The sequence below is a fragment of the Numenius arquata genome, unplaced genomic scaffold (genome assembly GCF_964106895.1).
Source record: "Numenius arquata unplaced genomic scaffold, bNumArq3.hap1.1 HAP1_SCAFFOLD_38, whole genome shotgun sequence".
Classification (NCBI taxonomy): domain Eukaryota; kingdom Metazoa; phylum Chordata; class Aves; order Charadriiformes; family Scolopacidae; genus Numenius; species Numenius arquata.
In genome coordinates this window covers 799,421-813,285 of record NW_027415315.1, presented here as the reverse complement: position 1 = coordinate 813,285, position 13,865 = coordinate 799,421, and the positions used below count along the sequence as shown (strand labels likewise).

The 13,865-nt window shown below is 53.5% G+C and overlaps 1 protein-coding gene across 1 annotated transcript; it reads left to right on the top strand.

Annotated features, from left to right (window-relative positions):
• The first annotated feature begins 4,277 nt into the window (after positions 1-4,277).
• On the top strand, positions 4,278-5,237 carry LOC141478612 (olfactory receptor 14I1-like). The gene has a single exon (XM_074167640.1). The coding sequence runs from the start codon at positions 4,278-4,280 to the stop codon at positions 5,235-5,237; it is 960 nt and encodes a 319-aa protein (XP_074023741.1).
• Positions 5,238-13,865: the final 8,628 nt, after the last annotated feature.

Here is a 13,865-nt window from a genome sequence, read left to right as displayed (position 1 = left end):
CCTGGGAACCAGGGATAGGACGCGTGGGAATGGTTCAAAGCTGGAGCAGGGGAGGTTTAGACTGGACATCCAGAAGCTTTCCTTTACCGAGAGGGTGGTCAAACACTGGAACAGGCTTCCCAGAGAGGTGGTTGATGCCCCAAGCCTGGCAGTGATTAAGAGGCATTTGGAAATGCCTTTAAATACACGCTTTAACTTTTGACCAGCCCTGAATTGGCCGGGCAGTTGGACTAGATGATTGATGTAGGTCCTTCCAATTGAAATATTCTATTCTATTCTATTCTATTCTATTCTATTCTATTCTATTCTATTCTATTCTATTCTATTTGATTCCCAAGTTGTCAGAACCCGTCGGTCCTGCCCCACCACTTCATGTCTGAGCTTGCTCAAGTAACCCCTGACTTGCCCCACATCCACTGCTGGTTGTTCTCCTCCAGAGTCCTGCTTCAAGGAACACAGGCCTGGGAGACCTTATGGCTGAAGACAAAGAGGACAAAGAGGACCTCAGACACATCTGCACCTTCTCTGACAAAATTCAGCAGTAGCCACACCTGTAAAGAGGAAATGAAATGTCCCTGAGGAGAGCAAACCCTTCGGACCAGAGAGACGCAGGGCTGGACTGCGCGGCCCTGGCAGGAGAGGGCTTTGCTGCCTGTGGTGTCTCTGCAGCCCTGGAGGGCCTGTGGTGCAGGTGAAGCTGATCTCCAGGAAGGACAAGGTGCTCTTGAAAATGTCCTTGGCTACGGACAACCTGTGATCCAACACTGTGAAAACCATTGCTCTGCTCCTTGATTGCATCATCAAAGGGATGACTAAAGGATGCGGGAGCAGCACTGCCAGCATCTACTGGATGGAGAAGGGACAGGACTTGACCCCCTGCGGTTGCTTTAATGAAAACCTTGAACGTGTCTGAGGTTCTCCTGGAGTCTGTGACGATGTGGCTGCTCTGAATGGGGACGGTGTTCCTGCAAGTCCTGTGCTGTCCCTGCTGGCTGCGTGCTGCTGTGCTGGAGAGCCCTGGCACCTCAGGCAGCACCACAGGATGGAGTCAACCTCTAAATTGAGCAGCTGCCCTGAGTTAGGTGAGGCCTTGGAGGGGTGTCTCTGACAAACCTGCCCTCACTGCCCCTGGAGAGCTGGTAAATGCAGCTGGTGGAGAAGAGAGAGGCTTAGCTCTCCTGATGGCAATGACTCCGTTCTCTCAGAGGAATAGCTCTATGGGCTGCCCTGGACACAATGAGCAGGATCAGCTTCATGGCCCTAAATGGGGACATCTGCTGTCACTTCAGCTGGCCAAAGGCATGCTCCACCAGCCTCTGAGGGAGGAGGTGGTGAGGAGGAGGAGATGAGCCCAGGTGCTGCCCAGTCCTTCTGAATGTTTCCATCAGTTATCTGCAAGTGTCTTGGACCACCTCTGGCACCTCAAATGCCACCTGTGGTTTGCATGGGTACAGGAGGTAGAGGAGATTCCTCCCTTTCACTGCCTGGGTGTCCTGTCTCACAGTGACCTCAAGAAGAGGTCATTCTTGGACCTAACTCTGTCTCTGAGAGGGGAAATGCCACTGCTGGAAAGAAGTGTCTCTCCCCAGCGGAAGGAACAAACATCATTAATGACTTCAGTTGGTTTCAGAGTCAGTTGCCCTGGAGCCCCAGGGACATCTCTGAGGGAGCCCAGAGGGGCCAGAGGAAGCGCTGCCTTGGGCTGTTGCTCTGCTGCTGAGCTGGGCCGGGCTCCTGGGATGGAGGGAGCTCCTGGCCATGGGGCAGCGCGGCAGAGAGACAGCTCTGCCCAGGAGCAGCTCCTCTGCCAAGCGCAGCAGGGCTGAGGGCACTGCCTGCAGGCACCGAGGGGAGAGGAGCGAGGCAGAGGCAGGTCAAAGACAATGAGTAGTGGGAAGTCTTTGAGCTGAGACCTCACTGGGGGAGAGATCTTCACAGCCCTCTACACGGTAAGTCTCTGGACAGAGAGCAATGTAGCTTGTGCTCCTGGAAGAATCTCCAAAAGCTGGCATATCCCACAGCCTGTGGGATCTTTCAGGAGCACTCCCCTAGTTTTTCTACTGCAGGAAAGGAGGAGGATGTGCTGCAGAGCAGGGCTTCCCTGCTGCACCATCAGAGGGACAGAGCATGAAGGCTGCTTTTGCCAGGGACGGCTGTAGGGGTGTGAAGCTGGGAGTGCATCCAGGGGTGCCCAGGGCTGTCCTTCAGAGTAGGGTCCCTGCACCCCAGAGGGCTGCGTGCTGGGGCAGGGACTCTGCCGCCTGCCAGGGTCAGCTCTCAGCCTGACCAGAGATCTCCCCACGGACCTTCTGTGGGGAGAAGATGTGGGTGAAAATAGCAATTACTGATAGGGGAGGCTCCTGCTGCTGAGAGTTTGCTGTGTCAGTTAGGGCTGGTCACAGCTCAAGATCTCCTCCGGGCATTCCTGAGGGCACTTTTCAAGACAGAGTTCCCTGGAAGTGAAATGTCTCTCTTTCGAGATCTCTCATCTTGGCTGGCTTGGTGGGCAGTGGAAAATTTACAAGGGGACTTTTCAATTGAAAGGTCAAAGGAGGGATTTCTCTATAGATTAGGAGCTTTCCTGAGTCTGTTTTTACAGTTTCCAGTTTTTCATTTTTTTACAGACAGCAGCAGCATCCCCTTTCCAGTCTCATCAGTGTTTGTGGGACCTGCTCTTCAGCCCCCGCACACACGGAGAGGCTGCAGGGCAGAGCTGGGCACACAGGGGCTGGGCTGGGGTCTGTGAGACCTGGCAAGGAAGAGCCGTGGGGCCAGAGAAGCAGCTCCTGGCAGGGAGAGCTCCAGGCAGTAGAGATGGGCAGGGAAGGGGGGAACTGCTACTGGAAACCCTGTTACAGGGGGCACGTGGGCACCTCCCAGCAGCCCCTGCAGTGCAGATGCCTTCCTTGGGCAATCCAGCCCAGCCCTAGGACCTCGTGGCCATGGTGTCTCAGGTGGGAGTCAGGTCTGTGTCCAGCAGAGCAGCAGAAGAGGCAAAGGACATCCCTTCTGCCATTAGCCCATTTCTGGTGACCAGCAATAGGGATGAGGGCAACTGTCCTGCATTATCACTGTCTGGGAGGTGACATGCCCAGCTGGGAAAGGGTAATGCTGTCCTGAGTGCCCAATGGCCTCTCCCCTTCCCTCTGTCAGACAGAACCTCACAGTATTTTTTAATATTTTCTCTACTGGAATGCCTTAAAGTTATCTTTTTATTGCCATCAGACTCCCTGGGGATGGGAATTTCAGCTGCAGAGTCACACGCTGATCCTGTTCATCCATTCCTGCAGGTGTGTCCAAGGGTCCCAGCTTTCCTCTAAGCTGTGGGGCTGTGGGCAATGCAGCCTGTGGGGCTGGCGAATGAGTCAGTTTTCTCTTACTGAGATGCCAACCTTAGGACAATGGGGTGTCTCGTCTCACTGGGGTGTCCATCCAAGCTGTGAGCTCTCCTCCAGGATGCAAACCTGTCCCACAGCAGCACTGTGTTATCTGAAAGCCCCACGGAGAAACACAGAGACTCTGTGACGGAGGAAATGCTGTTGGGCTGGTGAAATGAGCCCCGTGTGTCCTTGGCTAGAAGTGGGGTGCTGAGACCTTGGGAAAGGGTGAGACATTTAGGGGTCTGCAATGGACCACTCTGCTCTCAGCACTGTCTGGTGCCTTTTCAGGGTAACATGGGAGTGTGATCACCATCCACCTCAGAAAGTTGGAAGCCCAAACCATCTGAGAACAAGACAGAGAGAAAAACCAGCTCTGCACTGAGCCACAGGCAGTGCTCTTGCCTCGCCGGACTCACTCTGTTCTCCCTGAGTGCAGCAGAAATGCTGAGAGTTTCTGACATCCAAGAACACTCCCCAGGTGAGATGGGGGGAGCTGTGAGAAACCCCAGAACTCTGAAACTGCCTTCTATTGTCTCAGTTGCTTCTCACTGGGAGTGCAGATGCTGACAAGCCCTTTTTCATTAGTACCAACTTCATCCAAGGAAGTCAAGCACCAGGACTGGCCCCTGCCCTCACGGTTCCCATTAACCCACTGCTGCAGAGCAGCGCTGTCTCCTCGGCAGCCGGGGGGCAGACACCCTGCTCCTCATGACACACTCAGCCAGTGTCGACTGAGCTCATGGAATGGAGATGAGGAAGGTCTCTTAGAAAAAGGAAAGGGGGTGTGTGCAGCATAGGCAGAATCCATGGGAAAAGGATTTGAATTTGTTTAGTGAATTCTTGAGTAATTTACTGTATTTTCATCCTCTAACAGGTCCCCATGCCCAGAAGCAGCAAATGTCCAACAGCAGCTCCATCACCCAGTTCCTCCTCCTGGCATTTGCGGAAAAACGGGAGCTGCAGCTCTTGCACTTCGGGCTCTTCCTGGGCATCTACCTGGCTGCCCTCCTGGGAAACGCACTCATCATCACCGCCATCGCCTGTGACCACCGCCTCCACACCCCCATGTACTTCTTCCTCCTCAACCTCTCCGTTCTTGACCTGGGATCCATCTCCACCACTGTCCCCAAAGCCATGGCCAGTTCCCTCTGGGACAACAGGGACATTTCCTACTGGGGATGTGCTACACAGGTCTTCTTCTTTCTCTTCTTTATCACAGCAGAGTACTCCCTTCTCACTGTCATGGCCTACGACCGCTACGTTGCCATCTGCCAACCCCTGCACTACGGGACCCTCCTGGGCAGCAGAGCTTGTGTCCACATGGCAGCAGCTGCCTGGGGCAGTGGGTTTCTCAATGCTCTCCTGCACACGGCCAATACATTTTCCCTACCCCTCTGCCAGGGCAATGTCCTGGACCAGTTCTTCTGTGAAATCCCCCAGATCCTCAAGCTCTCCTGCTCACACTCCTACCTCAGGGAATTTGGGCTTCTTGTGCTTACTGTCTGTTTAGTGTTTGGTTGTTTTGTGTTCATTGTGGTGTCCTATGTGCAGATCTTCAGGGCCGTGCTGAGGATCCCCTCTGAGCAGGGACGGCACAAAGCCTTTTCCACGTGCCTCCCTCACCTGGCCGTGGTCTCCCTGTTTATCAGCACTGGCACATTTGCCTGCCTGAAGCCCCCCTCCATCTCCTCCCCATCCCTGGATCTGTTGGTGGCTGTTGTGTACTCACTGGTGCCTCCAGTACTGAACCCCCTCATCTACAGCATGAAGAACAAGGAGATCAAGGATGCCCTGTGGAAAGTGATTCTGCCAGTGTACTTCAGCAGGAATAAGTCTTCCATCTCTCTTCACAGGTGACCTCATATTTATCTCGGGCAACATTTGTCTTGTGGTCATTGTATTGGTTATAAACCTCTCTGTACACAAATATTTCCTTTTGTTCTATGTCTTCAGAGGTTTAACCCAGTCTGTCTGACCCAGAGACATTCTGTAACACCATGTTAATGCTGACCTCCTTTGTGGCATCTTTGTAATAAAAGGGGATTTCCTCAGTGCCATGGGTGAAACTTGTGCGTTTTTTTCCCACGCTGAACTGCAGAATACGCACAGGGAACTGCAGCCGAAAAAGGCCTTGATGATGTGCAGGTGTAGCGTATGAAGAGCATGGACTCAGGTCGGGGCTTCAACCAGAGTCGTTTATTACAACAAACACCTAGCTTATATAGTCTTTCAGATCACTAAGTCCATCAGCGTTATCTTCTTTCCCAACCGACACCCCCTTGCAACCCCCAACTGCCAGACGGGCGGATTTCCCCTCGATCAGTAGGGTTGTTAGGCGCTGCTCATGGGTCTTTAGGCGCTGCTCATGGGCCATCCTCTGCCAGTATTCCTGCTTACTCTATGCCTTCTTCTGGTCTTTGCTTCTTCCACAATCCTGTTAACCCACACTTGGGGGCTGAATGGACTAGAGGGATGGATGAGGGCATGGGGTGTCGTGTAAGGCAATAAGGACTGGACTGAGCATGACCTGTGAGTGCCCAGTGCCACTGGAGATCCTGAACGGTCAAGAGGCATCTTCTGGGGACTGTTTCCTATTTTGTGTGGCTACTGACAGACTCATGGCCTTCAGGGAGCTATCAGGAGCCACTAGGAGAGCGCAAGAGGTCTCCAGGGACACCATGTGCCTTGTGTTGGGTGCACAATGGATGGAGTTTCACAATAAGGTGAAAGCAAAGGATGGACAGGCTAATGAGGGCTCTGCAATGTCAGGATAAGCAGTGGGGAAGGGCAGGCATGAGGAAGAGAGTGGGTTAAGGGAGTGGTTTCTTATTAAACCTTGGTGCAGGACTAAGTGTAAGACACTCAGTGCTGCTACTCAAACCTGGCAAGCCACTCCACTGCCCCTACCAGCAAAAGCCAATCCATCACCCATACCAGCAAAAGCCACTCCGATGCCTGTACTGGTACAAGCCACTCTGCCACCTGTACCAGCACAAGCTATTCCACCTTCAACAATGAGCACCATGTGTGCCAACTGCTCTGGCAACGAGTACTGCTGCTACTCCAACTCTATCAGTACTGGTACAAGTTTCTCTGGTGACCAGGAAGCAAAACAAGAGGTCAGTTTGTTCCCCAGCCCCTTATGACAAAGACCAGCTGAAGCCAGACACCATGGGGGGAATTCTTCTGATGAAGATCCAGGAGAGGATCCTTATAAAAAAGGATCCTTATAAAACAGACAAAGAAAAGGTCCTTCTAGAGTAGATCTGGGAAAGGGTCCTTCTCAAGCAGATCAGGGAGAGAGTCCTCCTTGGGCAGCGTCAGCGCAGGAGGAGGACTCAGACACAGAGATAATATTTCAGTCCTTATCTATGAAGGACTTGCAAAATATGAGAAAGGACTTCAGCTGTCGTGAAGGTGAGACCTATCTCCTCTTTGCTCTGACACTGGCATAACGAGGCCAATACCATAGACTGAGATGGTAGAGAGGCCAGGCAGTTGGGAAACCTGGCCAGAGACGGAGTTATCAACAAGGTGCCTGAGAGAACTGGATGTGCGAGAGGCGATTTATAGTGACTGGCAAGTGATTACAGACCCTGATGAAATGCCGTGCAGTGCCCTATGTTGCGGAAGTTTGTGCAGAGTGCACCACCAAGGTATTCCCACACATTGCAAACAATGGTCTGGGGAGGTTCTGATGCTGAGACACCAACTGTAAATGAAGTGGCTGACAGCGTACGACAGTATGAAGACAATCTCTCTCATCCCTTCGTTGTTGCAGCCATGGGAAAACTGGCTGAGAAAACCCAGGGAATGATGGTCAAGAACACTGAGAAAATGACTGAGGAAACCAAGGAATTATTTGATAAACTGTTCGATAAACTGTCCAGGATGGAGGAAAGGTCCCGCTCTTCCCCTGCATGGAGCCACATACCAGCTGTTAGGAGTAGACGCCCTCTTACGAGACTGGCTCAAGAGAGACAGATCAGGCCACAAAGTGGCCGGTGGTCCTGTTTCTCTGGATATGGAGAGGACATGAGGAAGCAGGATGGACAACCTACCTTGTCCTACAAGTGTGAGTACGTGAGCTGCAAGGTAAAACAGATAGAAGACTTTTGCCAGGAGGATGGCTGCTCCGGTCTACGGTGAGGAGTTCCCCAGTCCACATAGGAACTCATCTGCCAATCATGGGTACTGTGCTCAATATTAGAGGGGCCCTGCCTCCAGCCAGGAGGAGGAGAGGGACAACTGATTTTATTGGACTGCGTGGATTCGATGGTCTGGCATGTTAGAGAAACAAAAGTATAAAGCCCTGGTGGACACAGGTGCCATTCAGAGGTTGCTATTCACATTCACAGGTGCTATTGCCATCAAATCATAAAGGGGCAGAATCTGTCACTATTTCTTGAGGGACAAGGGGGGCTCAAGAGCTGTCTGTATTGGAGGCCGAAATGATCCTAACTGGGAATAAATGGGAGAAGCACCCTGTTGTGACTGGCCCAGATGTTCCGTGCATCCTTGGCATAGACTACCTCGGGAGACGGTATTTTAAAGACCCCAAAGGGTACGGGTTGACCTCTGGCACAGATGTTGTAGAGACTGAGGACATTACACAGCTTTTCACCTTGCCTGGCTGCCCTGGTTTGGGGTGGAGCAGAGCTAAATTTCTGTCCAGTGAGAAAGGCTCTTGCTCTTACTTGTTGCTGTGCCAGTCAGGGTCAGCCGACTCAGTCGTGTAACCCAGGGAGGGGTTGCACTTGTGGGGACAGGCCAGGTGACCCACAGCTGACCAACAGGGTAGTCCATCCCATATTCCACGCTCAGATGTAAAAGCGGAGGGACCAAAGGGTCAGCTTGGTTCTTCAATGGCTTTCTTCAGCGACTGACATCTGAGGAGGACCTTATCAGTTTGTCTACCTTTGATCCCAATCTGTGGGTTCATGAACCAAGATCCGGAATCCGGTTCCCATCCATCACCAAGTCCAGTCTGGAACTTCCCCAGTGCCTGCTGGTGACATCTTCCTGGAAACTTGATATAGTTTTATATTTGTATACATTGTATCTATTTCATTATTTCCTTTTTATCTTTTTGTTACTATTTCATTAAAGTAGTTTAGTGTTTTCTAAACCCATAAATCTCTAGACCAGGTTGCTCAAAGCCCCCTCCAACCTGGCCTTGAACCCCTCCAGGGATGGGGCAGCTTCTCTGGACAACCTGGGCCAGGGTCTCACCACCCTCACACCAAAGAAGTTCTTCCTGAGATCTCATCTCAGTCTCCCCTCTTCAAGTTTAAAACCGTTCCCCCTCATCCTATGTCTCCCCTCCCTTATAAAGTATCCCTCCCCAGCTTTCCTTTAGGACCCCTTTAGGTACTGGAAGGCTGTTATAAGGTCTCCCCGGAGCCTTCTCTTTCCCAGGCTGAACAACCCCAACTCTCTCAACACATTTTCATAGCAGAGCTGCCCTCTGATCATCTTTGTGGTGCTCTTTTGAACTCACTCCAACAGGTTAATGTCCTTCTTATGTTCGGAGGGTCCAGAGCTGGACACAGTACCCCAGGTTGGGTCTCACCATAGCGGAGCAGAGGGGCAGAGTCCCCCCAGCCCTTGCCCTGCTGGCCACACTGCTTTTGATGCAGCCCAGGATGTGGGGGCTTTCTGGGCTGCCAGCGCACATTGTCAGCTCATGTTGAGCCTCTCATCCACCAACACCCCCAAATCCTTCACCTCAGAGCTGTTTTCAATCAATTCTCCACCCAGCCTGAATTTGTGCTTGGGATTGCCGTGACCCAGGTGCAGGACCTTGCACTTGGCCTGGTTGAACTTCATGAGGTTCACACAGGCCCACCTCTCAAGCCTGTCTAGGTCCCTCTGGATGGCACCCCTTCCTTCCAGCGTGTTGACCGTGCCACACAGCTTGGTGTCATCAGTAGACTTGCTGAGGGTGCACTCAATCCTACTGTCCATGTCTGCAACAAAGATGTTAAACAGCACGGGTCCCAGTACCGAACTCTGAGGAACACCAGTCATCGCTGCTCGCCACTTGGACATAGAACCATTGGCTGCAACCCTTTGAGTGTGGCTATCCAGCCAGTTATTTGTCCACCAAGTGATCCACCTGTCAAATCCATGTCTCTCGAATTTAGAGACCACGATGTCATGCAGGAAAGTGTCAAATGCTTTGCACGAGTCCAGGTAGATGATATCAGTTGCTCTTTCCTTATCCACAAATGCTGTTAACACCATCGTAGGAGGCCATCGTATTTATCAGGCATGATTTTCCCTTATTGAAGGCATGTTGGCTGTCACCAATCACCTTCTCATTTGCCATGTGCCTTATCATAGTTTCCATGCAGATCAAGATGTGTCCATGATCCTTCCAGGCACAGAGTTTTTGCTGTCTGAGGCTAAACCAGGACAGTCCCTTTTGGTGCCCAATGTGGGTATGAAGGGTTGAGATAATGACAGATCTGACCAGAGCGTTCTAAAAGGAATATGTGATGTGCATTTATTATATTAGTTAAATAGACGCTGGACACCGTGTTGTTTGGTTGTTCTCCTGGCTGTCTTATGTAAATTCCTATATGCTCTAGGTACTCCTCACGATGCTGGAGTCGGGGATACAGAGGATGCAAAGCCCCCTTTGTTCAAACTGAAAAAGAGATATTGGCAGCGTATGAAAGGGTTCGAGCTGCTCCAGGAGTGGTTGGTACAGAAGCAGAGCTCCTCTTAGCACCTCAACTGCTGGTGCTGGATGCCCAAAGAAAGGGTCCCTGCCACACATCGTGCAACTGATGCCACGTGGAGAAAGTGGTTTGCCCTGATCACAGGGAACTCGAACGGGAAACCCCAGTCACCCTGGAATTCTGGAAGTGATCATGGACTGGCCAGAAGGTAAGGATTTCTAAAGTCACCAGAGGAGGAGGTGACACACACGGCAGAGGCTCCACTCTATGAAATACTACCAGAAAGTGAGAAGAGATGTGCCCTCTTCACTGATGGGTCCTGCCGGATTGTGGGAAACATGGAAAGGGGAAGGCGGCCTTGTGGAGTCCTACACAACAAGTTGCAGAAGCCACTGAAGGACAAGGTGAATGGAGCCGGTTTGCAGAGGTGAAAGCCATTGAACTGGCCCTAGCCATTGCCGGAAGAGAGAAATGGCCAGTACTTTCTCTCTACACCCATTCATGGATGGTGGCAAATGCTCTGTGGGGGTGGTTACGGCAGTGGAAGCAGAGCAACCGGCAGCGCAGAGGCGAACCCATCTGGGCTGCTGAACTGTGGCAAGATATTGCTGCCCGGGTAGAGAATCTGGTTGTGAAAGTACGTCACATAGATGCCCATGTACCCAAGAGCCAGGCCACTGAGGAACATCAGAACAACCAGCAGGTGGATCGAGCTGCTAAGATTGAAGTGGCTCAGGTGGATCCGGACTGGCAACATCAGGGTGAATTATTCATAGCTCGGTGGGCCCATGACACCTCAGGCCATCAAGGAAGAGATGCCACATATAGATGGGCTCGTGACTGAGGGGTGGATTTGACCATGGACACTATTGCACAGGTCATCCATGAACGTGAGACGTGCTGCAATCAAACAAGCCAAGCGGTTAAAACCTCTCTGGTGTGGAGGACGATGGCTGAAATATAAATCTGGGGAGGCCTGGCAGATCGATTCTATCACACTCCCACAAACCCGTCAAGGGAAGCGCCATGTGCTCACAATGGTGGAAACAACCACCGGATGGCTGGAAACATACCCTGTGCCCCACGCCACCGCCCAGAACGCCATCCTGGGCCTTGAAAAGCAAGTCCTGTGGCGACATGGCACCCCAGAGAGAATTGAGTCGGACAACGGGACTCATTTCCAAAACAGCCTCATTGACACCTGGACCAAAGAGCACGGCATTGAATGGGTCTGTCACATCCCCCACCATGCACCAGCCTCTGGGAAGGTCGAAGGGTACAATGGGCTGTTAAAAATGACACTGAGAGCAGTGTGGGACTTTAAAACATCGGGATACACATTTAGCAAAGGCCACCTGGCTAGTTAACACCAGGGGAGCTACCAACCGAGCTGGCCCTGCCCAATCAAAACCTCCACATGCTGTGGAGGGAGATAAAGTCCCCGTAGTGCACATGAAGAATATGTCAGGGAAGGCCATCGGGGTTAGTCCTGCCTCGGGCAAAGGCAAACCCATCCATGGGATTGCCTTTGCTCAGGGACCTGGGTGCACTTGGCGGGTGATGTGGAAGGACGGGGAAGTGCAATGTGTCCCTCATGGGGACCCGATTTTGGGCAAGAATAGCCAGTGAATGAAACTGTATGATGTTAATTGCTAAATGACCCTGCCGCTGCACATCTCATTTCTATAACTGCTCTTGGTTGCACTACAGCAAGAATCACCCAAACTAATGGACTCTGATGAAAAATCAAGTAAAGTGCAGCGGTGACGGCATCAGAACTGACCTCAGCAGCTGGCACCCAGCAACTTCGTCGAGGTCTACATCTTCAACCCATGGACCATGGCATAAAACATCAGCAGCTACAGCTACAAAACGTTCTCCCAGATCCTGGCACCAGCCATTCCCAAGGATGTCATGGCCTTTAGGGGGTTAGTTGAGATTTTGCACCCACAGCTCCCTGCCTGCACCCACGGGCCCCAGGGCACCCCTTCACCAGCTCCCTCTCCCCAAAGCCCCCCGCAGCCTCCCCCGCAGCCTGCGCTGCGCACTCCACGGGTCGCCCCGAGTCGGGGACAGGGCCACTACCAGCAGCAGGAATGGCAGCAGGGAAAGGAGGGCTTTGCTCGGGGCTTCGTCTCTGCTCATGGCCCAGGGGAAAACCAGGCAGGAGGAGAAGCAAAGCCCTGAGTGTGGGGACTTGAAAGGTTCAAGATTTTGCCTCTTGCGTCGCTGTGGCCTGATCCCGGCTCGTGCCCCGTGAGTCCCTTCCCTTTCCCTCCAGCAGGAAGGGGAGCAGAAGGTTTCCTGCTGCTTTGACGGCATCACGGCAGGGGTGGGTCACCTCAGAGCTCAGGCTTCTGCTGGGGACCCCGTTGCTGCTGGGGACACCGCTCTCCAGCAGCCCATGAACCCCGCTGCTGCCCAGTGCCGTCCCCTGCGTCAGCGGGACCCCTCTGTGCACAGGGACCCCCTGCCCCCGGGGCGGCCGTGCCAGCACCCCCAGCCCCCTCCAGCCCCGGGAACCCCCAGCGAGTGGAAACCACAGCTCTGCAAACGCCGCGGGTGCCCAAGGAAACACAGAGAGAGCTTGGGTCTGAAAAACATACATACAACTCTTTATGAACAACAAAACAACTTTCAACAACTGTTTACAACACAACAACAACAACTCTGTAAAACTATTAACAAAAAAAAAAAAAACCCAACCCTGTAAAACTATCAACAAAACACTAACTCTCTAGAACTATTTACAGCACTTCCTCTTCATCACTCCTCTTCCTCGCCGTCGGTCCCCACAGCTCTGCTGGCCCTGGAAGCAAAGCAAGCGTCATTTGGCTAACGAGCAGCGCCTTGCCCAGCAGAGCTGGGGCTTCCTGCGCCGGCTCAGCGGCAGCAGCTGCTTGGGCTGGGGCTTGCCCCTGACGGGCATTCGATGGCCACAGCCCTGGGACACGCTGGGGAGAGCGGGACTCTGCCGCCAGCGCTGAGCCCCAGCTGGGCTCCGGCTTAGACTTGGGTGTCCCGGCCCCAAGAACCCGCTCCCCTCCCAAAGCGGATGGGGGCTGAGGGCAGCGCGGTGGGGGCGGTTGTGCCGCCAGGACGAGGGCACCGGGAGCCCTGTCCCTGCAGCGGGGACCCCCCAGCCCCAGCCCGGTGGCAGGAGACCCTCCCTCCCTGCGGGCAGTGGGTGGGGAGCACGTGCCTGTGCTGCTGGAGACGGGTCTACATCCATTGCCTCCTCCTCATCATCCACCTCCATCTGCTCCTGCTCATCCTCATCGATCTCCATTGCCAGCTCCAGGTCGATCCACTCTTTTACACTTTGGGCAGCTGCCTCTGCAGACTCAAGGGCAACTTGGCACATCCTAAGCCCAGAGGCAAGCAGAAAAGTGCATTGGTCCTGCCCTGGCCAGCCAAGAGGACCCGTGGAAGAGGGGTCTCGCCACCCGGGGAGAGCCGTGGGGTGATGGGACCCCTGGGCACGTCCCCAGTAGGAGCTGGCTGGACCTGGGCGACTCCTTAGCCACCAGCACCCACCAGCAGTCGAGGGCCACTGCTTGCAGCTGCAGGCTCCTCATCTTCTTCTCCTTCCTGAGTTTGGGGTGTGTCAAGGTCTTCTGGATCTGCCGGAGCAGAGAGGAGAGGGGTGAGCGGCCCTGCTCCCTGCCCCGTGGGGCCCGGGCACAGACCCCGGCCCCGCAGGCGCAGACCCCGGCCCCGCGCCTGCCTGGGTGCCCAGAAGCTCCTTACTCTGTGCAGCCGCCCTTTGGGCTCGGCGCTGCTCTGGGGGCAGGGCTCG

Coding starts and splice junctions, on each gene's coding strand:
- LOC141478612 (XM_074167640.1), top strand. CDS start 4,278: ATGTCCAACAGCAGCTCCATCACCCAGTTCCTCCTCCTGGCATTTGCG.